The following is a 25,791-nucleotide window of genomic DNA, read 5'->3' on the forward strand; positions in this document are numbered from 1 at the left end:
TGATCAAGTTAATAATAATAAAAAAAAGCTTACAGTATCCTCAGTGTGTATTCTGAGTGATGGTGTGTTCAGGGTACAGACTGTAATTTCTCTCACAAATTATTTATAGGCAGTTGTCAAATCAACTTATTTAATAGCCTCACTTCTTATGAAAGTAATAAGACTTTTATTGTGGTATTTATGTCGCAGTCTTCATTCTTAGTGCAGCAAGTTCAGCCTGTAATAGTATTACCCATCAGTTTCAACACATTTAAATAAAAATGCATTAATCTGCATTAAAAGTTGTGATGAAATCAGCCACAACAGTCTGGACTCAAGGACACAGTTCGAAAGACAAACTGGGTACCGACACTTTTGAGATTTCCCACATCTGCCCATAAGCAGCAGTAAATTAACAAATCTTCGCAACAACAGATTCACATTCTTTCTCACGTGCTTGGAGAATCCAGCAGCATATATACAAAACATTCAGTAAGAGCAAGCCAGTGGGGTTTCTGTGCCCTGACACAGCAACAAATATGTATACATATAAAACAACCATAAACATTCGCAGAGGCAATGAAAGACAGCGGGTGGCTTTAAGTGGAGTCTGCATAAGCAGAAAGCAGAAGTGGACTGAACTCACCGTCCAGCTGCTGACCCTGAGTGAAAGCCGAATGTGCCGACTCGTAGTTTTTCAGGTGGTACTCTCCAATTCTGGATGAAAACAAGAAAAAATAAATAAATTCTCAGTAATAACTTTGAGAGCGTGCCGTCTTCTGTAAAATCTGCGTATGGAAGTCTTCTTTAACAAAAGAAGCTTCTTAGCTACATGACAAGTTTGACTGGGTCAAACTTTAAGTTTGAATAGCTTAATGTTTTGTATTTGTTATCCTTCATTTTAGAAAGCGAAAATCTAACATAGATTGAAATTTCAAGCCTTTATTTCTGTAATTTTGCTGATCGTGTCTTATAGATGACAAAATCTCAAAATTACAAGTCGGACTGAATATAAATATGTCAATTATGTAAAGTCAGGCTACTGAAAATTCATTTCTATGTACTCAGACACCATTTATAGGCTGAAGAAACTTAATTAGTTTACACTGACACCAGGAAGTCCCAATATTTAACTTTTTCACGATGTTCAAATTTTCTGATACATTGAATTTGGAGTTTTTGTTATCAGTTAGCCATAAACAATAATATGACAAGAAACACAGGCCTGAAATACTTCACCTCATGTGCAATTAATACGTTTTATGAGGTTTGCTTTCTGAAATGAGTGATAAAAATATTGAACTTTTTCATTATTCTACTTTTTGAGATGTACCTGAAGACTCAGTGGCATGGATTAAGTCCAGACTAAAGACAGAAATTGTTTACATGTTATATTATCGACAAACTAAATTTAAGACCCTATTCCTAGAGAGCTGGATTTAAAAAAAAAAAAGAGGCTTAAATCATCATTGCTCAACCTCAATACTTCCAGAGATTTAAAAGAATTAAACATTGTTGTTTCTCTGACAATGTTTGCTGAGCAAAGGGTTGGTTTCATTTTTATCTCTAAGTGAATCACACAAACATCAGTTGTTTTATTGGACGCACCCTGTTCGCATGAAGGCTAACGGTAAGCTGGGTTTTAGCTGCTGGGCTTTCTTTGCATCATCAACGGCACCTAAAAGGGGAAAAAAAAAAAAAAAAGTTAATCATCGAGGTCAAGCGGTTATTCAACACTAACTGGTCACTTTTTCAGCCAAATATATGGCAGAATTTGCCATGTAATTCTCTACCATCTGAGTTGGTAGAGAAGTCAAGGACTAGAGGTAGATAGCTAATGGCTAATCAGAGATATTATACTATAAATCAAACTAAAACTATTTTGTCAATATCAGACGCTACATTGCTGTATATTAAGTTCCTCGCTGTGCTACAACACTACACTGACTTTTTAAATTTCGTCAGAAATTGGTATCAAGAGCTCATTCGATATATTTACAGAAATGTGTGCAACAGAATCAAAGTTCTTGTGCTTTTTAAGGTCTCATAGCAGTAAAATTAAAGAAAAAATGTGGCTGACTTAAAAACTGTTCAATGAAATTGTAAATTTTGCACTTTAATAAAACCACTAAAACAAGCAAAAGCTAAATGATATTCAATATACTAAATGGTGCGTGACTTTATTTTTGTAAATAAATACGTGAGAATGTAGCTTACCATATTTTGTGGCTAACTATGACTGTGGAGTAATTTCGATTCCACCTGTGTGAAGGTGAACTTGACTTACTGCTGTAGTTTTTCAGAAGTATGTGGGCATAGGCACGCTGGCAGAACCACTCAGCATTGTCGCAATCTCCTTGCAGAGCCTCATTAAGAGCCTGAAAGGAACAACGCGGCCATTAGACAATTTATTGTAACGTGGTTTCCATTTGAGACAGAGTACAGAAATAAAAACTATAAACGCAAGAAAGAGCAAGAAAAATCCTCAACTCCCGCTGAGTTAACTTATAAACTCTTTTAAAAGCAAAGCCTTAGAAAATGTCCTGACTAAATTCGTGACAGTCATGTTAGTTTAGATTGTAAAGCTACTTTTTCTTCGCTTTGGTCAAACAAAACCAAATGAAAGCCACAATACTTGACTAGATATTTGCCTTTAAATGGTTAGAAAATGCAAAAACCATTTAAAGGTTTAAAGGCAAACAATTCATAGAAAGGTCTGGAAAAATAAAAGTAAACATTGTTGTGAATGGGTCACAACATTTTACAGGTTTTACTCTGAATTGAGGGATATAAATTGCTCAAATGTAACGATGTATCTGCGTCCACGAATGATTTTGACATCATATGAAATATCACTGTTGTAATAAGTAATTGTTTTAAAAATGTTGCCAACATGCCTTTCGTTAGGAGCTTAACATCGCTTTAAGCTCTGAAAGCGTCAGTAAATGCTGTAGCTACAGAAACGACCAGAAACGCGTCTACTGGCTTTCACTTTCAGTTAAACTCAATACTGAACGAGTGCACAGCTAACTAGCATGCTAACTTTAAGTATTTAGCTGCAACTAATGAATACAAAGTTATTACGCAAACAGGAGGCGAAATAAAATGCAACAATTATTCTTAAATCTCTGTCAGCCCTCTACTGCCTTCCAAAGTAGTGCTAGCAGGAAACATTAGCTAACTTAGCAAAGTTAAACCAAAGCTAACATAATGTGCATTATCATGCAGTGTCTCGGATAGCTGTACAAAATAGCTAGTCATATCACTTTAACTTTAAACCAACAACCTTCACCAGCAGAATTAAACCATAGATTGAAACAAATGCTAATGTTTACCTCCAGAGCTTTCTGTGGATCTTCGTCAATGAAGCTATCGGAGAAGCTGCTAAAGGAAACATCACACACCCGGATTCGGTTAAATGAATGAGAAATGTTGCATTAAACTGAGTCAAAGAGAAATAAATAAGTGGGTTTAATTTACCGTTCGGCTGCCATGGGTTTCGCCCGCAGACCTGTACTGTGTTTCTGACAGGAAAGTTCTAGACGTGTAGAGTACTAGAAAACGTGTTAGCGGCGACTGTCAGTGAACGCAACAGAAGGATCGACAACATCCGGTTACGTTGAGCTCTGACGCTGACGCTGCTCCTCCCATCGGTCTGGAATAGATCAACAAAACATGAATTTACAGAAGAAAAAACACATCTCGCTGTGGCGTTTTAATCTGCTGTTGTAAGTAATTTATTACTAAGAAAGAGATAAGAGGTGTAAATTAAAGGTTAAAACAATAACCAAGTAGAAGGTTTTCAATCTGAATAATATAGCTCAATTTGAGTTGAGATTTTAAAATAACAGAAATGGGAAATTTTGCAATCACTATAATTTATGAAGAGTAATGTCATAAAAGTTAATTTAATTCAATTCAACAATACTTTATTAATCCTACATAGAAAGTAAATTGTAACTTATAATAATGCTAATGTCTATGGGCAGGAAAAGCTCTCCTTTAACAGTCTGCACAGTGGTTCTGAAGAAGCCTCTGACTGAAGACACCATGTTGTTGTATAACAGTCTCACAAAAAGAGGATGCTCAGGCTTGTCCATTATTTTCTTGATTTTATGAAGAATTCTTTCTTTGCACCATCGTCTCCAGAGGTCCCACATTCGTACCCAGAACCAGCTTTCTTTATCAGGTTGTTCAGCCTCTTTAAGTCCCTGAAATAAGTCACAGAAACCGTAAGTAAACAAATTCCAACATGCCTAAGTCTACTCTCTAAAAAGAAAAAAAAACAATTTAAAATAATTTGCCAATATACTAACTTTACTGAAGCAAAGTAAGGAAAGTTTAATCCTTTTTGAGTTGAGATCATGTTTCATGGATACTGGCTGCAAATAAATCTCAGCAAGTAATCAATAATTGTACGTAGAGTCTTTTTAGCACCAATCATTGAACGTCTTTGAACACCTCTTTCTTGAATAAAAACTGCTAAATGACCTGCTCTTTTATAGGACTTGACTAAGACCAAAGGCTCAAAGCATTTCACACTACAATCATTCATACACTGATAGTGTGACGCTACATTGTAGCCACGACTTACCTGGAAGAGTGACAGAGGCTGGCATTTAATCAGTACCACTGGGCCCTCTGATCACCACTAACAGGCAAGGCGAGTGAAGTATCTTGCCCAAGAAAACAACGACCAAGAAGGACACATTCCATATAGGATGAGTCCCTACCAACTGAGGCGCCGCCGTCCAACACCTATTAAGCTAATTTAATCTTAATTGCCATTTGTTTTGGTCAGTTAAGACGTTTAGTCACACAATTTCTTTGAAGTATTCAACATTGACTCACGAGTTAAGGAACACAGCCAAACTGTGTTCAATGTGCAACATGCAGACGATCAAGTCTGGACCATTAAGACGAGATAAAAGTTTGGGGTGATGGTCCAATGTTTAGTATAACCTTTGTCTGTACTAATTCTTTGGAGAATTACTCTTCATTAGCTGTTTTTTAAGCAATTTCCTGCCACGCCATTTTGTTCCTGATTCACTCAAATGTCCCCAGGCTCAGTCCAAGGACTTACTGCTTGAGTTTGTAGCATCTGCTAGCAAACAGGGCACAGCTGCTCTCACTCCCATACAGACCACTACACTGGAGAAGAAGGCTGATGCTACAGACTGATAGAAGATCTTTGCTGAACATGTCAAAAACCTGTGATTTCAGGGAGTAAAGTCGGTACACTCTATCATTGTGAATAACATGACATGAGTGCTGGTCCTCCAATCCAACATCCATGACCTTTCTAGTCGAGGAAGTGATGAAGTTAGTCAGAGGATGTTTTACTCTGCCAAACGGACTGCCATCTTCTAAGTCTTGTCCACAGTGAGGAGAGGAATACTGCAGATTGTGTCCCACCCATCTATCTGTACAATGACTCATGTCCATCAGTACTTAAAGTCAGAGGTGTAAAGACAGAACAGAAACAGCAGTTCCCCGTGGCACTCATGTTACACCAGACACGGTGTTCCTCAGCCAAACACACTGAGCCCTGTCTGACAGGTAATCAGCAACCCAGCAGTCAGTGGCAGCACCGTCACCCGTCCCAAGGAGCTTGTCACACACATCGTGATCCTGTCTCTCTGTGCCTCCACCACTTCCCAGGTGAAACTTGGTAAGTAGATGACAGTATCATCCACCCCTGCATGCAGTTGGTGGGCTAACTGAAGAGGGTCAGGAGCAGTTTTCACTCATGAACTGAGATGGGTCAAGACTAGTTTATCTGGAACCTTCATGACAAGCAGGATCAGTCTTGAAGTCTGAGAGTCTTGGAGTTTGGTAGGATGTTTTCTAGAGTCCTGATTGTCGACCCCGAAGTTGCCAGGACAGCTGGGATGCTCCAGACTTGAAGACCAATGGATGTGATCAGGACCCGCTTCTTTTCTTCAGTGTTTTCACCCAGCCAGGTGTCACACTCAAGCAGGTGTGTGTGTTCAATACAGTAGAGGTTGGGGAGGAGATAGCTTGTGGCAGAGAAAAAATATACTTTTTGTAGCCATTAATGTGCTTTTGGAATAATTTCTGGATGATAGACCACTTCACAATATTATACTAGGTATGGCAGCACTCAATTAAGATAGTTGGTTTCCTGGTCTGAATCTCACTTTTATTTATAATTCATATACTATTAATAGGATTGGTAAAAAGAATTAGGACCAGTGGGGAAAAAAAATCTGACTTTTTTTCCCTCAGATTTCAGACATTAATCTTCTGAAATTAAAAAGAATTCTGAGGAAAAAAAGTCAGCTTTTTTATTTTTTCTCAGTGGCCCTAATCGTCTTCTGTAGTTCAGGGTTGGGGCACTCCTACTAAAAAAACATTAGGGTCACTTGGAGGTAAAAAATTTTTATTGAAATCTGAATTAAAAAGTTCAGATGTTAAAAAAGAACCTGAAATTCAGTTCCAGGATTAAAATAAAAGTGTTGGAAATAAAGAGGATAAAATACCTCAATAGACTGAAAAAAAAACCCATAAAAAAAAAACCCAAAACAATGCTACAACTTCCATGTTCTTTCTCAGCACGTCTGGGGCAATTTTATACAAGCAAGTATTTATAGAAGGTTTATGATGAAAGAGAGAATGTTATTGCTCATAAATCCTAGTTTCAAGTACTTTACACATTTAGCACCACGTACATGAGCATTATTGACAGCACTACGCTCCTCCTACTGGCTCCGTTTGTTTCTGACTAGAAGCGGTGAATTTCTGAAGAGGGCAATAGCACAAGGAGGTAAATGTTTTCTACATATTATCAATCTCTCACTGTCACAACATAGTGACAGTTTTTAACAAATACGTAAAAATAAAAAACTGGTTCTAAAAATGAAACATTTTTGTTTTATCCACCAGTACCAGTTTGGTTAGAGCTTGGGAACCAACTAGTTGTTCCAACAGAATAATCATCATTTGGCAATCCTGAACTCTTGCTTTCAAGTCAAAGATGAGTGAATATAAACCTCTAAAACAAACCGTAGATTTTCACATTTAGTTTCATTGAACATGAAAAGAAAAAATAAGACAAGGGACAAATTTCACACCTATATTCCTTTATTCCATTCACCATCTCTGGACAAAAAGGAAAACGCGTAAAAGAAATAAGGCAACAGACATCCTCCTTCATCCTCCGGCTAAAGCTCGCCCTACGCTGAACAAACAGCATCAGGAGACACCCGGGTAGCGGAGGTGAGGGGGAATCTGAGACAAATGGCTTAATAAAGTGAGAAGCAGTTTTGCATAGCGGCTCCCTACAGGCAAAAGGCACAGTCACTGAGTAAGCATCTCCTAACTAAGTTTAGCCTGACGAAACGGCAGCCTCACTCCTGTGGAGTGAGGTGAACGTTGCGAGCTGGCTACGCGAGGCTCCATTAAGGCCGGGGCAGGAGGAAACGCTTGACTAATTACTTCATTATTAACAGTCGGCCATTACGCTCCTTACATGGAGTACACGGTCTCTGTAGAGTAGAAAAATAAATGAACCTGATGGGAGACTGGGGGGGGGATGGCAACAGAGCAGGAGCACATTCAAACTTACAGTATATAACATCCGAGGCTTATATATGCACAGTGTCCAAACAGAAAGAGCTTACAGTTACAATGGAAATTTATAAGAAGCACTTCACTTGTGATTGTCAAGAAAAGAAAGGCCAAACATTTAACAGCAGCAAAAAGCCATCCCTTATTTTAACATATCACAATACAAACATATCTTTAAAAAAAACAACAACAGTACTCTTAATAATAATAATATGGAATGTTTTTCCCTCACAATTCTCATGATTATCAGCAAAAGACAGAGAGAAAGCAGGGCCAGGATCGAGACTTTTAGGCACTTAGAGAAGAAAATGTACAGCAGAGTGAAGATCATAGTGCAAACAAGACGCTTTGAAGGCAAAGGAATGATTCAGCGTGTGATTGTACATTAAATTAAAAATAAAAAGGTTGACGAAGAAGTGATGGCATGATAAATGACTCCAGGAAAGCCTGAAGTGGAAGTGCAAGCAAAAAGGATCTGCAGAAGGTGCAGAGAGGCTGTGGGTTCCAGTGCATGTCTGTTTTTGGTTTCTTGAGTAGCTTGTTGATAGAAAATACAACAGGGTGTAACGTCTTCTAAGGGACAATTGAGTTGGTTTTGGTTTGCCGTGATTGTCGCCTGAATAAAGACGCGGCGAGTCGTCTAATTGGTGCCTCGTTTAAATGATCGACAGCTTTACCTGGCGTTCAGACGTCGATGCAGCAAAGTACAGCTGTGGAAGAGTTCCTGAGTCAGTGGAGTGAACGTGTTTGGTACGAAGCGGAGGCTGGATGTGTTTATTGGTCGGAGGTTGTGGGAGGCACCAAATACAGGGCGTTCCGGCGTTCTGCATGCGACTTGTGTTGTGCCCCTTTGCCAGCGTCCGTCGCCGTCTCGGACGCAGCCTGCCTCTCGCACAGGCTCCCCAGCAGCTGGGCTGTCTTGAAGACAGACGCTTGCCCGGCCGGCTGCAGCGATCGGACCTTCTGCAGGTTCTGCAGCGTTCTCAGCATCTCGGCCGACACAATGGGCAGGTGCTGCTCCTGGATCAGGCTGGCGCTGGCGGGCCGCAGGACGGTGTCGCGCTGAGCCGGCTGCTTGGCAGTAGGTCTGGGCCGCTGCGCCGCCGCGGCTCGCGGAGAGACCAACGAGGTTTTCTTCAGCGGCGGCTGGAAGTCTTCCTCGTCCTCTTCTTCCTCCCCCTCGTCCGCTTCTTCGTCCTCCGCAGACTGGTCGCTGGAGATGGTACCGTCGCTCAGCCCCTCGTCGTTTCCGCTTTTGTCAATATCGTCGTCCTCTTCCTCTTTGCCGCAATCTCCGTCCGTGATGTACACCATGTTCACGGGAAGAGAGGTGAACTGGTAAACGAGGCGCTGGCCCTCCACCTTGTTCAGGATGCCACGCTGGTAGTAGTACCTTCACAAACACAGGGGAATAAACAGCCAATCAGGTCTCAGTTTAAGTTTGAAGAGGAAGCTGGGCACAAGAGGGCGATAGAGGGGTCTTAGAAAGATGGAAAACATTTTTCAAAAAAAAAAAAAAATTAAAAAGTGGCATTTTTCCACTTCACAAGTACGTACGACTTTGGAATGCGCTGCTGCTTAAATTTTTGAGGTTGAGCTGCACCATTAAAACAAGACCGAGGTCCAAACCTCCACCGAAACCCTCCTAAAGACGCCGTACCTGAGTGCTCTTCCCATGGTCTCATAGTTCATGTCTGGTTTGTTCTTGTGTTTGCCCCACAGCCTGGCCACGGCTTTGGAGTTGACCAGCTTGAAGATGCCCGCCTGCGGATCGGTCCATTTGATGTAGCGAGGACAGACTTGTCTGTCCTGCAGCAGCTCCATCAGAAACTGCCACAGGTAGAGGGTGTTCCCTCCTAAAGGAGAAAAAACACACACACACACAAAACAGAACAATAAAGGAAGAGACGAAGAAAAATAACCTGAGGAAAATAACTTTGGTGAAGACTTAGTAGAAGTAGTAAGGAAATGCGTATTTGGCTCAAATGGAAACGATTTGACAGATTCAAAAGCTGAACTAATTGATTATGTAACTTTCATAAACAATGTTTCTTGAGGGGTTTTTTGTGGGAAATAATAAGTTGTTTCACCACTATTAGCACATTAAACAACAATGACATAAGCAAGATTGACAGCACTAAGACCCTCCTCCTGACTCTAATTGGTTGTTTTTGACTGAGTAGATTGCAGTAGGACCACAGGGTGGAGGCAGAGGAGTTTGATTTTTTCACAGATTATCTGTCTTACGTTATCCTCTCGCGACATGTTGACAGTTTAAACAAACACGTGTGAAACATATTGTTTATAAAAGTTACATCCTGCAGCTTTAAAATAAAAGTAGCTAATTATCTGCTAATCTACAGGAACTGGTTTTCTATCAACAACAACTGGCATCTGAAAAGGGGAAACTGCAAAATGGGTAGTTCTCCAGTATGTCCCACTGCATACCTGCCAGTGGGACATTTCGGACCTGCTTTGACAACAGACTTGTGTAAGAAAATGTGGTTAAATGACTCAAGTAAAAAAAAAAAGTATCGACCAGACAGGATGTGACTGTTATTTGGTTTGATAAGGAGTCGTGATCTGTCATGTTTCATAAGAGTCACCTGGTCTAAATGGGGATCAGAAAACAACATAAAAGAGAATATGGTTAAATATAGAGCTGCACTGTAAAACTCTTTCTAGAACCTTTTTATTTTGTTGCAGGCTTTTGAGATTGTTTAGATGGAGGGTCTGAAGAAGACAAATCTCTATTTGCGTGTTTGAACTGTCCCGCAACAACCAAAAGTTAAACAATAAAAAAAGGCTGCTTGTTTGCATTTTATTTTGTAAATAATTCTTTAACAAAGAATCACATTTAAGACAAGCTGATGCATCAGCTGTCCTTCATGCATCCTTTTATAAGTACTGCATATTCAAATTACACCCGAGGCTCCTCCATATTTCTATCACTTATAAAAATGACTCGTTCTGATTGTTTGGAAACATTTTAGGTCGCAAAAAGCAGAGTCATGATGTGGAAACTGAAGGAGCACCAACCATCGCTCCTAATAAGGCGAGAACGTTTTGAAACGACAGTTGGCATGGCAACATGTCAGACGGCCTGCCTAATTAACCGGCTGATAGCAACTTGTGTCACTGCTACTGCAGAAAGAGCAAAGCAGTAAAATGAATAATCTTCTCTGCAGAGTAAACAGAATATCCTCCCACTGTTTATTCTCGAGTCATAATCCAGACACACACTTCAATGCTCTTCGGCTCTGTTGCCACTTAACTACATGAAGTATGATTTATGGCCACGCAACTGCTGGTTGTTTCATTGTTGGAAATGAATGATGTGAGGCCAAAGGTATGCGTTTTGAATCAAAAACATGAGTTTATTGCTTTTGCAAAGACGGTGAGTCGTTTATTCTTTTTTGCTGTTTGTTTTATTTCCCGCAGCCTGTGTTGCATCACTAATTGTGTTTGTACTGAAATATCAAAAAGAAACAGAAGAAATGTGCGTACCTGCAGTGGTTTGTGCATTTAATCACCAAGCCCAGACCTTTGATGATCCAGAACATGTCATGTTTAGAAATGAGAAAATCTGAATTCTAAAAGCTCTTTGCAGTAAAAACTTCAGTCAGACTGGAAGCAAAACAGCAGTTCAAAAGTCTCACTACAGATGAGTTTGTGGTGCGGGGGCCACGTAAGGCTGACCTGCAATCATGGTGGTTTGTTCAGATGGACACTTTTTTTTCATTCAGGGCAACACCTTTTACAGATAAGCAACATCGCCTTTAATTAAAAAAAGCACATGAAGGTGCAAAATACAGATTTCTAATTATTGAATTTTCGACGTTTTCTTAATTTTGGAGCAACCAGAACCACAAACATTGACTTAGTTTTTCTCAAAAGGAAATATTACTTCTCAAATAAGAAAATCGACCCAAATATAATGTCAAAACCGCTGGCCTCTTAGATTCACAAGACCTTTTCTGTTTTCAATCTATAATGATTTACAGATCAGTTTTCTACAAAAACCACACTATTTGTTTAATTTTAATAAATGTAATTGTTTTTGAGGATATTTTTAAAACATCCTAAAAATATATCTACAAATTTTGTGGCCCCAACTATTTCCAACTCAACGACTTTGGGTTTCGTGGCAAAACGTTTTGACACCACTGGTCTAGACTTTGACTGAGCCACTGTAACGCACTCCGATCTAAACTATTCCCTCACAGCTCTGGGTAAACTACAAGCTTAAGAGTTTTTTGTGGCTCTTTCTTCGCTCCACCCAGAGCATTTTGACAACTTCCTGTAGGCGGAGTTTCATAAAGAACAGGAGTTTTTAAAGAGGCAGATGCTCAATTTCAAAGTGTTAAATCGAGAAGTAAAATTTCTTTTACGTCATATTTGATCAGTGTAGCACTTTTATAACAACTGAAGATAGCACAGTTACTTGATAGTTCCATTTTACAGCACAATGTGCCTGGAAAACACATAATATTTCCCCTTTAAATCACTAATTTATCTTTAAAAAGTTTTATTTTGAAGTCCAGATCTAGCACCAGGTGACATATGAAAACTACTGATGCTTTCCAATACCTTTGTTATATTTGTCCTTCTTTACTTTGATATCCGGTGTAGGAGACTCTGCTCTCCGATGTCGAGGTTTCTTACCTGCTCACACAAAAACAAATCAAATCTTTTTAATCCCCACGTTCCCAGGTGACCTCACCCCTCCGCCTCCGCTCAGAAAGATAACAACTCACTCCTCTTTCTAGACTGCAGCTGCGCCGCAGGCCTCTCTTTGTGCAACGAGTGCCACTGCGACTGGTCAACGGCTCCCACAACGCCCTCGGCGGACACGGTTACCTGGGTAACGGGAGCAGTGATGACATCGCTCAGTGACGGGAGGAAAGCCTGGGCTGTGGTTGGGGGGACATAAACAGATTTAATGAAAGAGAACATCGTATCTAAAAATAACGTCTCCGAGCACAAACCACTTGTGTATCAGAAAGCGTGTGCGTGTGTGTGTGGGCTTACAGTAGTGCTGCTCCAGCGAGAGCGTGTCAACGCAGTCCATGTCAAGGAGCGAGTCAGCAGCAACAAGCGTCTCCATGGTCTCCTCCTCGCCGCTCTCACATGGCTCCACTGCAGATCAAAAAGATCAGCGAGGGCAAAAAAAAAACACGTTGAGATACGGGAGGATGGGATTCAGACGGAGAGGTCACCAAAACATCCCTTCACTTCCTGTGATGCCGACTCCCCCGCAAACTCAGAAGAGAACTTCACTAAAGTAAAACAGGTTCACCGAAGGTGAGAGTAGAGCTCCATAGACGCCACAGAGCTGGGCGGTAAAAAGACAGCAATGTATAATATCGCAAAATAGGTTTTGCTCGATAGACGTATGAGAAAGGGTTGATTTAGATCTACAATATACAGAAATTATGAATAGCCAATGATAAAAAAAAGAGTCGCTCCGTGCCGGACCAGTTGAGTGGGTCAGGGTTTCTTCAGGTTTCACCAACTCAAATTTATGAATAGAGTTTAAAACCTGTGTTGTGACAGAGATGTACAAGAAACAATATGTTTCCAATAAATTAGCACTCATTCACAATGGAGGTAAAAAATAAAAAAATAAAAAAAAGCTAGCTATAAAGTGTATATTAGCAGCTGGTTACTTGTAGTCAACCGTTTTGAGTCACGGAACGCCATAAAGATGTCTGCAGGTGACTCATACTTCAGCCTGACAGAAACATCCCACAAGAGAAAAATACAAATAATACTATGTATAATTTAAGAAATTAAGTAGTTTTGCAACGACAAAATGTACAACTTTTGATTGACGTATTTCAGGCCAACTTGCATTTTTTAAAAGGAATTTAACTAATTTAAGTCCTTGATTTTAGAAGCATGAATGTAAGACTTTTTAAAGTTGCGCTGACACCATGTTAGTTGATGCAGACTGCTCACTAGCAGCCAGACTGACTAATGACTGTGCAGATGTAGCGTCTTACTTCAGGTAACAGATGGGACATGAGTGGAAAAATAAAAACAGAGAAAAAAAATAATCGTTCTTAAGGAAGAAGAGACCGTAAACACAGTGAATTACATCATTGCTGAGAAGGGTCCAAATGGTTTCGTCATGTGGAGATTTTCTGGCTATTCAAAGTCAGATAAAAAAAAAAAAAAACTAAGTAGCAATTCATATGTTAACGATACAATAAAATATTAAATAATTATAAAAATGTAAATAAAGATTGATAGTGATTTTATGGTGATAGGATTTTTTCCCCCATACTGTCCTGCCCTACGTCATAAACACGAGTTAAGGAGTCATCTTTTCAAAGCAGATTTTGCCAAAACTTTACCATTTCCTACGTCTGATTGGACAGACGTTATAAATGCAGATAGTTTTAATTGGTCTGATTTCATATCACACCTATAATGGAAACACTGCAGCTGCATGAAGCCAGAGTCGACTGGAAGCCTGCTACCATACCTGACATACAAGAGAATGTGATTTTTTATTTATTTTTTCCATATAATCACCTTCATTCCTATATACTCTGCTTACAAACAGTTCTTGGAAACCTGTAAAGTGGCTGTGGTCAATGTTTCTCAAGGCCTTTTTAACTTTCTTAAATAACAGTGCCCGTTTTTCTTTTGTTTCTTTTTCCGTCTGGTTCTTAAATCTGACCATGACGTCACAATTGGCAGTTTTGTTTTTGGAAAAAACAAAAACTACAGCATACGAGTAATGTCCTAAAAACATAGAAAATTATGGACAACCTTAAGCATCATCTGGATGAGACATCAACAAAGTGTCTTCAGTCAGAGATTTCTTCAGGCTTGGTGTAATACTGACTGCAACTTCCTGCCCTAAGCCATCAGCATCTACAACAACTATTTAAAGAAACTTGTGCAATATTACATTTAATTTCCCTTTGGGATTAATGAAGCATGTTTGACATGAGACTAAATTGTTTGATATTCAGAAAAAATGCAGGACAAGTAAAACCTAAATGTTGTCTAAAAAGTGTTCTGCCCTACTGTGCGTCATAAAAAAAAACTTTACAATTAAATTTTTGCAATGGCCTTAAATTACTAACAAATTACAAAGTAACAAGCAGCTAATCCTAAAGGGACTATGATAGGCGTCTAGAAAAACATTGACCAAAAACGATCTAAAAATAGCAGAGAAGTTATTTCCTCTTGGAGACAAAATACTAATAATGAAAGCTCAATACTATGGCATTACAGGTTTATTCTTTTTATCTTTAACATTGTTTCTCACCATAACGCACGCTATTGTAATGTTATTAAAGCATGTAGTGGCGTTTTCCTTAAACCAGAAAATAATACTTTTGAGATTAATTTACAGTACGCCTCAACAACCTGTTAATAAGTAACAGACTGAGTTAAACTGTCTACATAATGTTCTCTCAACAAGAAACATTCTGTTTCAACTCGCTACTTTTTTACTTATCACACGCAACCATGTTCATGATACATAATGTACGGTATGTATGGTTCACGACGTTGAATGTAGCCCTCAGCAAAAACGGGGTCTATTGTTTTGCGCGCATTTATTCATGAGGTGATGAGGTTGTGAAGCAGCTCAACAGACCATCTGCTAGCTAGCAGCTACCTGTATTCTGCTAGGGACAAAGCTCCACTAAACCCACAGTAAAAACAAACCAAAATAAACCACCCACTAGGTTCGCGGTTCTGACCTCCATGTTGTAGGAACTTTAAAGGGAACTCTCCTCAGCTGTCTCTGAGTCCTTCTCTAAACCAGCTGTTACCGTGGGCTAATACAGCCGAGAACCTCTGCGAGCTTTTAACAGCTGTTGCTCCCACGGATAAACACGACCCCGGCGACATGCCTTACTGTTTCATTCCGACGACAGCACGAGGAGAGCTGCAGCCTGCTTTCACCGCGTCCTAAGCATCCTGTTGGTACTCCTTCACTAACAGGAGCACGCTAGGAATGTTTTGTTTCACTTCCTGAACTTTTTTTTTTTTTTTGCGGAGGGTGGGCCATGTGCTGTGAATTCAATGCGCATGCGCAGAGATAAGGCGCTGTTTTTTGTTTTTTTTAGTTTTTAATTATTAAGTGCTATGGTTTACAGCAAACCAAAACCCACAATTCAGTTACACAGACAAAAAAATAGATATGATAAATTATAAAAAGAATAGGTAAAAATAAGGGGGAAGAGTGCTCGCTTGGGACACTGCAAAAAAGAGAATGGAGCTCCAATTTAAAAAAAAAAGAGTTAACTTGTGACATGTAATTGAATTAAGTTTGTTGAACTTCATTCATACATGTTTGCTTAACATGAGAACTTAATAAACTTAATATATTTACTTGGATAAACTTAATTTTATTACTTGTAATAAATTATTTTAAGTTAAATCACACGTTTTCTTTTTTCAGTGTATTTGCCCAGCAGTCACTGGCAGCCTCTGCAGCAAGGTTCAACACCAGATTATTACAATTATTTTATTAATCCAGTGATTATTCTTAATATTAATCGGATTTTTTTTAAAAGCATGTTCTATGGATTTTTCACACTGCATTAAAAATGCATTAAAAGATGTAAATAAACAAACAATACAACTTCTTTTTTGAAATAAAAAATAAAAATGTTGCCTAAAATGCAATAAAACGGCATTCTGTCAGTAAATCTGAACCAGGTGAAGCTAAAATTATGCCACTTGAGAATTTCTGGCTAGAGCATTTTCACAAGCACAGGTTCTTTTATCTTAAATGCAAAATGTTGATAATTTCTACCTGAGTTAATAATGTTTTCAATAAACCGATTAATCATGAGTGAGCCGATTAATCATGACAAAACCGATTATGGTAAATTGATTTGATAAATTGTTTCAGCTCTATATGTATTGTTCCACATTACATTTCAGGAAACTGAATTTGCAGCACTGTAAGTCACAGTTAACAGAAATAAACACTTGAACTATGTCAGTCTGTGGGTGAGTGCCACATCTTAAATAAAACAAAACTACTGACATAAATGACATGTTTCAACAACTTTGTGACTGAGATGCAACCGGCCGAGTGGCAAACAGTGTGTGTGTGTGTATGCGTGTGTGTGTGTGTGTGTGTGTGTTGACCTTTAAGCAGCTCGTGGTGATCCTCTGTCTGTGATTGTTCACCCATCAGACCGGTGTATGTCAGCAGGTGTTGATGGGGGACCTCCTCCACCACCACTGCAGGGTAATCTGAAAACATCCCCATCTGAAACCGGATGGTTTTAAATCAAATATAAGCTTTAGTAATTAAGAAAAACAAAAAAACAAAACTAGATCTCACCTGTGATGAGCTGAAGTGGTCACTGGCAAAGTCAAAGATGAGCTCCGGCTGCTGAAGCATGGCTGCGTGTCCCGAAGCAACTCCAACGTCATGAAAACAACATCACAGGCCCCTCCGGCGAGGAGGATCCGAACCAGCAGAAAGGTGTTGCTGGATCTTTCCTGCGGAGGAACTCTCCGCTGAGCTGCAGATGCGTTCAGGAGCCTTTCTTGTGGAGGAGTGATGCGAACAGCTACACTAATTGACCAGAGACAGAGTGGCGTCACAGGAAACTCATGTTGCTCTGCTTCGATTCTTGATGAGGAAGTGGAGGGGTGGTGGGCGGTGAACTGTCCTGTGGTCTGACTGAACCTGCCACAAAACAACAGAGAGGCACCGGGAAACAAAATGTGAGTGAAGGGAGCCGTTAGAGGCACAGCTACACCTGCAGAAAGGGATCAAACCTAATTTCTTCAAGACATTCTCAAATATTTATCCAAGTATCAGATAAAAAAAAAAAAATTATCATACTTTGCCTCGAGTGGATAAAGAAGACGGCATCGGTATCTGAGCTCAAGTCTCTCTGTTTTACATATCTTAATTCTTTCGCTCTTATCACGCTTCTAAACTGGGCTAAACCAGCAACAGGAAGGAAGCTTTTGCACTGCAGTGTGTGTGTGTGTGTGTTAGTGTGTGTGTAAGTGTGTGTGTGAGTCAGTAGCTGTGGGGTGGGTGGGTGTTTTGGGTCGAGGGGAGGCAGCTGGGTTTGAACTTGCAAGATCACGTCTTTGCACAGCGTTTGTGGCCTCAGGGTCGTGCATTCCCCACAACATGGCCGTGAAGGAGGAGATATTAAGAACAACACCGACGGGGCCCGGCTCCTCTCCGCTACTCCTTCTTTCACTTCTCGTTTCTTGTTTTCTTTTTCCCTCCCTTTTTCCGCCTTCTGCCCAGCATACATGCGCCGCTGGTAAATTCCTGAGTCCACCAACCAGAACCTGATGTTCTCTGAGGGAAATTGTTCTCCATGTGCTTCCGAAAATATCTCTTGTTCAGTCGCTTCAAACTTATTCCTGTATAGTCAAGTTGGAATCACATCTGTGTATTTTATTGTTTGTTTTTTTTTCTATGGTAGACGAACCCTCAGTAGTGTATAACTGTGAAATGGAAGGAAAGTTATGCATGTGCATAGAACATTTTAGATTTTTTGACAAATAAAATCTTAAAAGTGCGATGTGCCTTTGTCTTTGTCTCATTTATACCTCCTTTTTCAAAAACCCAACTGAAACAACCTGCCGTAGTGGACAGATCAGAGGGAAGATTGTGCAAAAGCTTTTTTTTTCGCCCAATGTTTTTTAAAACTCTTTTCACTGCATAAAAATAATGACACCAGTAACAACTTAATAATTACTTGCCTGGAATAAAAAAAGTAAACCAAGTTCCCCCTATACAACCTGTATAATGCAATTCTTGACTGGGGGTCAGGTTAAGGAATTACATTCTCTTTCAGTATAAAACAATAATGTTGTTGTTCTGCGATCATTTTCAAGTGATATCCCAGCAGTGGAATAATAATCCAGGTGGAGCCTCTCAAAGATTACATTTGTAAACAGCGTTTAACGCTGGAACTGATATTCATTTTAAATATCCGAAATAAATAATGAAAAAGAAGACTGACCTTGAGCTATTTGGCAAAGAAAAGTGGGTGAAAGTTTCACCCTTCAGACGTGCCTCAGTGAGGCTAATAAAACGATTATAGGCCACTTTTTTTTTTTACTGGTGACACATAAAATGAAAACTGTGTTGTTTAATCACGTAGAATCCCAGTAAAATTCACAGAGGTTTGTGGCTTTAATGTAACAGAATTTGAAAAAAGGGGGAATAAATGCTGTTGCTACGGCGCAGTTTAGCCCCCCCCACCAGTGTCAAATTTAAGGTGTAAACATTGCTACCACACCTGCTCCTACCTTCAACCCTCTTTTTTTTTTCTTTTACAAGCTTTACACCCACATTTCGGTTTTGTTTGTGTTGGATCTCGCTCTGTGAACAATTCACGTCCAAGGATGTAATTCCAGTCTCTTTTAAACTGCTCCTACATTTTAAACCCAATTAATCCTCATTTGTTGTTAAAAAGTACTTTTTTTTTTCCTAACGTGAGAAGGGATGTTTTTTTTTAACTCCCCTTTGGTGTGTACGTGTGAGATAGAGGCGCAGCGTGTTTGGGTCAGTTATCACACAGGAAGCACAGCTCAGTTAGATGGAACCACTTCCTGAGTTTCTGGGCCAAACCGCTGCCATTACCTCTGCCAGCAGCGGCCTTTTCTTTCTCAGCTTCTGATGCGCCCAGTTGTTTTTAGCCTTCGTGATATCAATATGACCTGAGAAATGACAGGTCAGCATGTGGATGTATTTGTTATCTGATGGTACACGAGGTGCAAAGCATTATTTTAGAAAAGACAAACGCCTCCAAAATGAGCAAACTGTGTTAGCTTTAAAGATATCATCTTGTGGGGGATTTTTTTTTTCTCCCCCCACCAACAGACGTAAACTGGATATAAAAACGCAGCTGGGTAGTAAAGTTTGGTGTTTGGGTTTAACTTTCCATTTCTTGAAATGCTAACTTTTTAAAGCTATTTGAAGTGACGAACTTCCACTTTTTGTGTTTTTGTTAGGTGACATCACAAAAGGCATTTAGATGAAAAATCAGCTTGGAGACGAGCAACTGTGATGAACTTTGGTCTTTGATTCTGAAGCAGTCGAGTTACATTCCAGTCCGCTCTCGTTTTTCTCTCCATGCAGTGTTTTCGCACACAGTCACATTTTGTCCTACATCCACTCAGTAAACTCAGCAAATTTAGATTAAAACACAAAAAAAAGAGGGAACAAACTTTGTTCGGTTGCCACATGCCGTATGTGATGTCACCCGGGTCGTGAACATTGTTTTTGTGATGCAGAATTTTAATTTTGAATAAAGAACATTTTACATCAAAACTGTAAAACAGGAGAAAAAACTTTTTCTGCAGGTGTTAAGTTAATAACTTGTTTTCATATAAGTCTGCCCGGTAGATCAAATCAGATCATTTACATTTTATTCAAAATGGAAATGTTTAGTTGAGGTGTGTGGGGGTTTTTTTCAACATAATTACAAAACAGCAAGTCTGCATGTTTCACTCTAGATGTAAGACTCAATTCATAGTAAATTTTAAGCCTTTTGGTAAACTGTAAACAAAGCATTTTTCTGAATTGCAAAGCAATTTCTGAAATCATGTTTTTGCATAGACAACATACTTTAAGACATTTTCGGGAAAAAAAATGGAGTCAACTAGAGCTAAAATTAACATATTGTCATAATTAAGGGATACACCTAGTTATCTTCACTGAAAAGACGCCAAAGGAGACATTTGACCAGATCATTTAGGCTTTGGGAATTAAAAATTGCAAAAATAAATTATTGTTAATAATGTGATGCTGCAATTGTTTGTTTTTTGACAATAAGAATTAAATAAGTATTGTTTGAAATGCTCATTTTCTTAAAGATATGAGGGAACTGGATGGTCTGTTATCTGTTCAATCAATAAACTTGTAGAACAGAGAGTTTGAATCACAAGCCAACAGTCGCAAACCATTTAGGAAACTGACAAACCGCAGTTTTTGTTGCTGCTTTCAAACCTTGTCTGATAATAATAAAAAGCTTCTGTTGAAATAAATCAAGCAAGTTAAGGCAAATTAAGTTATTTCATCTCAATATGAGAGTTATTCAAGTATTAAAAGTGAAAAATGTATTGCAGTGGCTTTTTAATATCAATTTTACTGGGTGGAAAGTGCAGCATGGGCTATATATTGTCTGTCTTTAAAAAATGAAATCATAAGAGAAATGTCTTGTCACTAAAAAAGGGAGTGCAATAAGCATAACAAAGAAAACAATTCAGTTATAACGTTATGACTGTATTTATTTTTGACTGGGACTTTAGCCTTTCACATATACCAAGAAAATAAGTCTGTTATGTTAGAAACGCAAATCGAGAGCTGTTATCTCGCTGAACTGTTTTAAATATGTAAATGACAAACTTCCTATAAAACGCATTTTCATATTTGACTCTGAAACAAGTAAATAAATCAGTCATAGAAAGATGCAAAAGAGGAACTGTTCATCATATGGCCAACAAATTATGTACACAGCAGTCGAATACTAAAATATGCTGCTGAGTTTAGCAGATGTTTTGGAATAAACATGCTTATTATACCCAAAATGATCAATTCTTTAATTCTACTCTCTACAGAATAACCCTGAGATATTTACAAGATAACATTAGTTAGTATGGCAGGCTACTAGCTCAAATAGCTAACCTGCATTCTGCTTGTTAAAACGCTTGTTGCTCTGGCCTCTAAACATGCGAACTGTGCTTTTTAAAGAATTATTAATATCACCAATGGGTGATGTGACTTTAGTTTCCATGCCATCACTTCCTGAACGCCCAAATGACTTCCAAGCTAGCAAAACATGTAATAATAGTGACCTGAAACATGCAAGCTAGGGTCAGCATGCAGTGAATCTGCTCACACTGAACTTTAGCATTCTGTTAAAAGCATTTCAAACTCTGAAGCCGGAGTGATGGAAAGTATTTGTGGTTTTGACACAGCAACTCTGGCCCATGGCTTCTTACATTTAAGAGCAGTTTAAAGTGTGTAGCTACCGGGGTCCTGCTCTGAGAACCAACAATGCTAGCCACCGCTGCACCCTGTATCTCTACTTTGTGTGGCACACCTGCTCACTCCAACAAGAGCAGATCAGTCTTCGGTAGAAATGTGGAATCAGTGGATTAATGGAGTGAATATAGCATTATTTCTGAACAACAGAAGTTTTTGAGAACCACCTGAGGTTAAACGAGTACAGTTTTGAAGGTACAAAAACAAAGCCTAAGCTGAACTTTAGCATACAAGGGGCTGTACATGGACGAAAACCGGTCTTTTCTAAATCAAGCAGTACTTGTGGAGACATGTTAGCGCTATCGTCAAATGTCACTGTCACTGTCACTAATTTAGTTTGGAGCACTGAAACTCTTTGATATTACATCATCTACTTTTTAACCACAAGACCTGAAAGAAAACAACTTGTTCTTGGGAGTTTTGATAAGTTACATGAAGAAACACGATGACGTTTCTTTTTTTTCTGCAGAATTATATTTTTATGCATAGTGACTTGTGGTTTAACAGAAATAAATGAGTGGAGGTTTTTTTAGGGCTTTACCAGTGAAGTGTGTTCATGTGGTTTGGAGTCTGAATTAGTAAAAAAACATATGATTTTTGTAATTGATGAGGAAACAAGGCACCAGTTGTTTATTTGGGGGGGGGTGCGGGGGACCACAGGATTTTAATTTGTTTTATTTATTCTTATTTTTATTTTACAACTGTGTGTTTTGCAAACATTGTACTTTATATAAGAGTCATGGGCCTATATCAGGTGAGTTGTAATACTATTTTGGGACCTGTATGAATATAAACAATACTCAAGTATTTAAAAATGAATAAGTTATAGTAATATTTGGGGGGAACAACACGAAGCTACTGACCAATAGATGTATTAAACCTACAATTATCAGTTTGTATCATCAGTTATGCAAGGACTACCTATTAATTAAGTGTAATTTGCATTAACATTAGCCCTATTCTTTACTTTAGTGAACAGAGCACCAAAACAGTTTCCAGCCCAGGTGACCACATCCTTGTAAATCCTAAAATGATTTTACTATAGTCTAGCCAGTCAGTCTAAATCATAAATAAGTAGATTGGTAGATTTCTGTTTTCCACTGATGAAAATGGGCAAGTTGATGTGTTTAAAGCTTGAGCTATTATTTCATAACCTGTCTTGTCTGCTGAGTCGCCTGGCCTTCACGACGATGTTTGTTCATTAATATTCTCTAACAAAGCTCTGTGACGCCTTCTGGATTTACACTCAGATTAAATGTCACCCTGTTGAACTGTCATTTACTATTTGTGACTTTGCATGGCAATTAGTTGCACTGAATTTTATTTAACCATATAAGGTCAAAAAGGGCCTAATTTTTCAGATTTTTTTGCCATTCTATTACAAATAAAATCAAGAACTTACATTAAAGTTACGATAGTATTGTGCTTTATGGGGACATTTTTATAGCGCAATCATGTTATCTTCATTTGTTATAAAAATGGTATATCAAACATGATTTAAAAGAAATTTGACTTTGCAATTTAACACCTTGAAATCGGGCCTCTGTCTCTTTAAGAAGCTTCTGCTTCTTAAGTGTTTTTCTGCAGCACATCATCGCAGCAACGTTTCTCCATTAAGCCTTTAACGTTTTTACCGGCGCTGCACTGAGAAGTAGCTCGTATGACGAGCTCAGAAGAAGCGCAGTTCCACCAGGTGTTTGCTAAATGCTGCAGGCTAGTGTGTAGGAGCTGAGAGGAAAATCAGTGAGAACAAGCGTTAAGGCATCCTGTGAGTGGTTGCCACTGGAGACTAAAACGACTTCTCAAAAAGAATCAAAGCAACACCCCAGGTATGTTTTTGTTGAGGAAACAACATCGTAACATGATGCAAAGATTAAAAAAAGAAGAAAAAAAAGTTGATTCTACATAATTGCCACAACTTTAAATGGGACAAAATGAGAAAAAAAGTTTGAGAGGTATGAATACTTCTGGTAAAATTAAACCTTTGATTGGTTGTCTCTAACCATTTTAAACAGTTAGCTTAATAGCTAATTGCTTTGTTCCTGAAACATTTTTGAAAACAGAACGGTTCTAGTCAAAGCACAATCGGGTAAAAATCTGTAAAAATCAACCATTTTGTAGAAGAGGAAACAGACAGAACTGGTTTTTTTCCCACCCGGCAGCAGAACAGTATCATCTTTCCTGCCGTGAACAAAGACCTGTCCCCAGCTCCTATATGTTGATCACTAGCGAGGCCTGCAGCCTGCTGCCTCTGTAGAGGACACTCCAACTGTAGAGCCCTTTGTTCATCAGCAGTCTGGTCACATAGGTTGGTCCCTGTGGCCCCGGCGCTGGGATCTGAGTCTGTGAAGAGACTGCCAGACCCCCAAGGACACTGATAAGCCCGCCCCACTCCCCATAACATTCATTCCCCAGTTTGTGTCAGCGTGTGTGTGCGCGCGTGTGCATGCGTGGGTAAGCGAGAGCGAGTCAGAAAGTGAGATAGAAAAGAGCGCGAGTGTTTTTGACAGAATAGGACAGAGTATGCATGTGCCTATGAGTGTGTGTGTGTGTGTGTGTGTGTGTGTGTGTGTGTGTGTGTGTGTGAGAACTAGGCCAGTGAGATAACAGCATGGCAAGAGAGGGAGCAGATGATAAGCCCCTCTTGTTGCTTTGGGTAACCGGGCCTTGTTAAGTGAGCACAGTGAAATATGGTGTGTGTGTGTGTTTGCTGGAGATGGGGAATTGGAGCACAGTGGAGGTGTTTGCAGCACTATTTTTTCTTTCTTTTTTTTACAAGCAATTTGTGCCAACGGCAGAGCTGTGTCTGAAAGAAAAATTGTGTTTTGTTTTGTTTTGTTAGCATTCTCAGGTAAAAAGCTTTTAAAAAAAAATACACCACAAACAGCCACGCTTGGAAACCTTTTGCTCCCTGGAAAGTACTTTCACTTTCTCTTCGGCACATGTCAGACCCCATGTCAGACTTCTTCTTTTTTCCCCCCCTTTCTTTTACAGAACAAAAAATCGCCATAAGGGCTGGTAAACAGAGGAAGAGACATGCTTACCTTATCTGTGCTGGGCTCGTTTCTGAATGTGTGTGTGTGTGCGTGTGTGTGTGTGTGTGACCCAGCCGCAGTCGCCTGGAGGATCTGAGGAGAGGAGCGGAAATTGTTCTCATTACATCTGACAAAATGAGAGAGAAAGAGAGAGAGAGAGAGGGGGAGACAGAGAGAGAGAGAGTACTCATCTGCTCACAGACCTGGGATCTGCTTCCCTTATTGTGAATTCCCAGGAACCAGGGAGGGAGTGACGCACACAGTCAATATCAGAGTTGTCAGTTGTCGCTTCCTCTTTTTTTTTTTTATTCCAGAGAACTAGTTGAACACACACACTCGGTCACACCTCTTCCCCCCGCCTGTGAGATCTGATTGGTTACCTGTGTTGTTAGCAAAGGTAACCCATAGAGACCATTGTCGGTGTGAGGCAATGTAAACACGGCCTTATTTGCAATGTAAAGCAGCGAGCAGGCCCTTCTGCAAACAAATGTGGAGCTTATACGAACGCAGATTAATAAGGTTAACACACTCCCTAAATATTATATTTAGCAAAAACATAAATAAATTAAACATCTATAATTTTTCACACCTTAATGAGAATGAATTTACTGACAGGTGTTTTTTTTTTTTAATAATAATAATAATAAGCCCCTCCAAAACTCTCCAGTAAGTTTGCATTTTACATAAGTCCCTCACGCCCCCTAGTGGCAAAACCTTGAACTTGCTCTTTTTAAAAAGAAATCCATTTGAGTGTTTCCTAAAGAGTAGAAAGAGCTGACATTACAGGTGCGTCTCAGTAAATTAGTACATTATTGAAAAGTTACATAATATTTATTCATTCGTAAAGCCTTTAAAAAATCAGCACAATGTTGAGCAAAGTGCTGCACAAACAAAAGAAGGCAGAGTTACAATTAAAAGTTGATTTATTTCACTCACGTATTCCACTCCGCCAAGCAGACTGAGGTTTTGTTTTTGTTCATTATGGTGATTTCCTGTTTACGATTAATAAAGACACACAATTCGAGATTAGAATCTTACACCAGAGCAATAAAAACATTCTTAACATGGAAATGTGGGCTTTAATAACAGCTTAAAGGTTGCTGTTTTCAAAACATTTTTTTTTTATCTTACAAAACAAGCCTCGTCGGAACACATGTTCTAATTCACTGAGCTCTG

At 39.2% G+C, this 25,791-nt stretch overlaps 2 protein-coding genes across 7 annotated transcripts in view; both read right to left on the bottom strand.

Annotated features, from left to right (window-relative positions):
* Positions 1-3,585, bottom strand: part of sugt1 (SGT1 homolog, MIS12 kinetochore complex assembly cochaperone) — a 32,093-nt gene extending 28,508 nt beyond the window's left edge. Inside the window, exons 1-5 of one of the 2 annotated variants that reach the window (XM_008433086.2) lie at positions 3,460-3,585; positions 3,315-3,360; positions 2,267-2,357; positions 1,588-1,657; positions 626-696 (exon numbers count right to left, since the gene is read on the bottom strand). In XM_008433086.2, the coding sequence (XP_008431308.1) occupies positions 626-696; positions 1,588-1,657; positions 2,267-2,357; positions 3,315-3,360; positions 3,460-3,473 (292 nt within the window). In that variant the 5' untranslated portion in view covers positions 3,474-3,585. Of the gene's footprint in view, positions 1-625; positions 697-1,587; positions 1,658-2,266; positions 2,358-3,314; positions 3,364-3,459 lie in introns of both variants that reach the window. The other variant, XM_008433085.2, reaches the window with a different exon arrangement.
* Positions 3,586-7,061: 3,476 nt separating this feature from the next.
* On the bottom strand, positions 7,062-24,917 carry LOC103478940 (ETS-related transcription factor Elf-1-like). Of its 5 annotated transcripts, none has more exons than XM_008433087.2 (9): positions 24,819-24,917; positions 24,625-24,708; positions 16,895-17,245; positions 16,696-16,819; positions 12,601-12,708; positions 12,327-12,482; positions 12,160-12,234; positions 9,230-9,425; positions 7,062-8,962 (listed from the first exon to the last, which is right to left on the bottom strand). In XM_008433087.2, exons 3-9 carry the CDS (start codon positions 16,952-16,954, stop codon positions 8,344-8,346), a joined length of 1,338 nt encoding a protein of 445 aa, XP_008431309.1. In that variant the 5' UTR covers positions 16,955-17,245; positions 24,625-24,708; positions 24,819-24,917; the 3' UTR covers positions 7,062-8,343. The 5 variants fall into 5 exon arrangements, with proteins under 5 accessions (XP_008431309.1, XP_008431311.1, XP_017165727.1 ...); XM_008433089.2 differs by having other exon boundaries at positions 16,696-16,803; positions 24,819-24,916; XM_017310238.1 differs by lacking the exon at positions 24,819-24,917 and having other exon boundaries at positions 24,625-24,746.
* Between the last annotated feature and the right edge of the window lie 874 nt (positions 24,918-25,791).

This window comes from Poecilia reticulata, linkage group LG17, assembly GCF_000633615.1.
Source record: "Poecilia reticulata strain Guanapo linkage group LG17, Guppy_female_1.0+MT, whole genome shotgun sequence".
In the NCBI taxonomy this organism is placed as follows: Eukaryota; Metazoa; Chordata; class Actinopteri; order Cyprinodontiformes; family Poeciliidae; genus Poecilia; species Poecilia reticulata.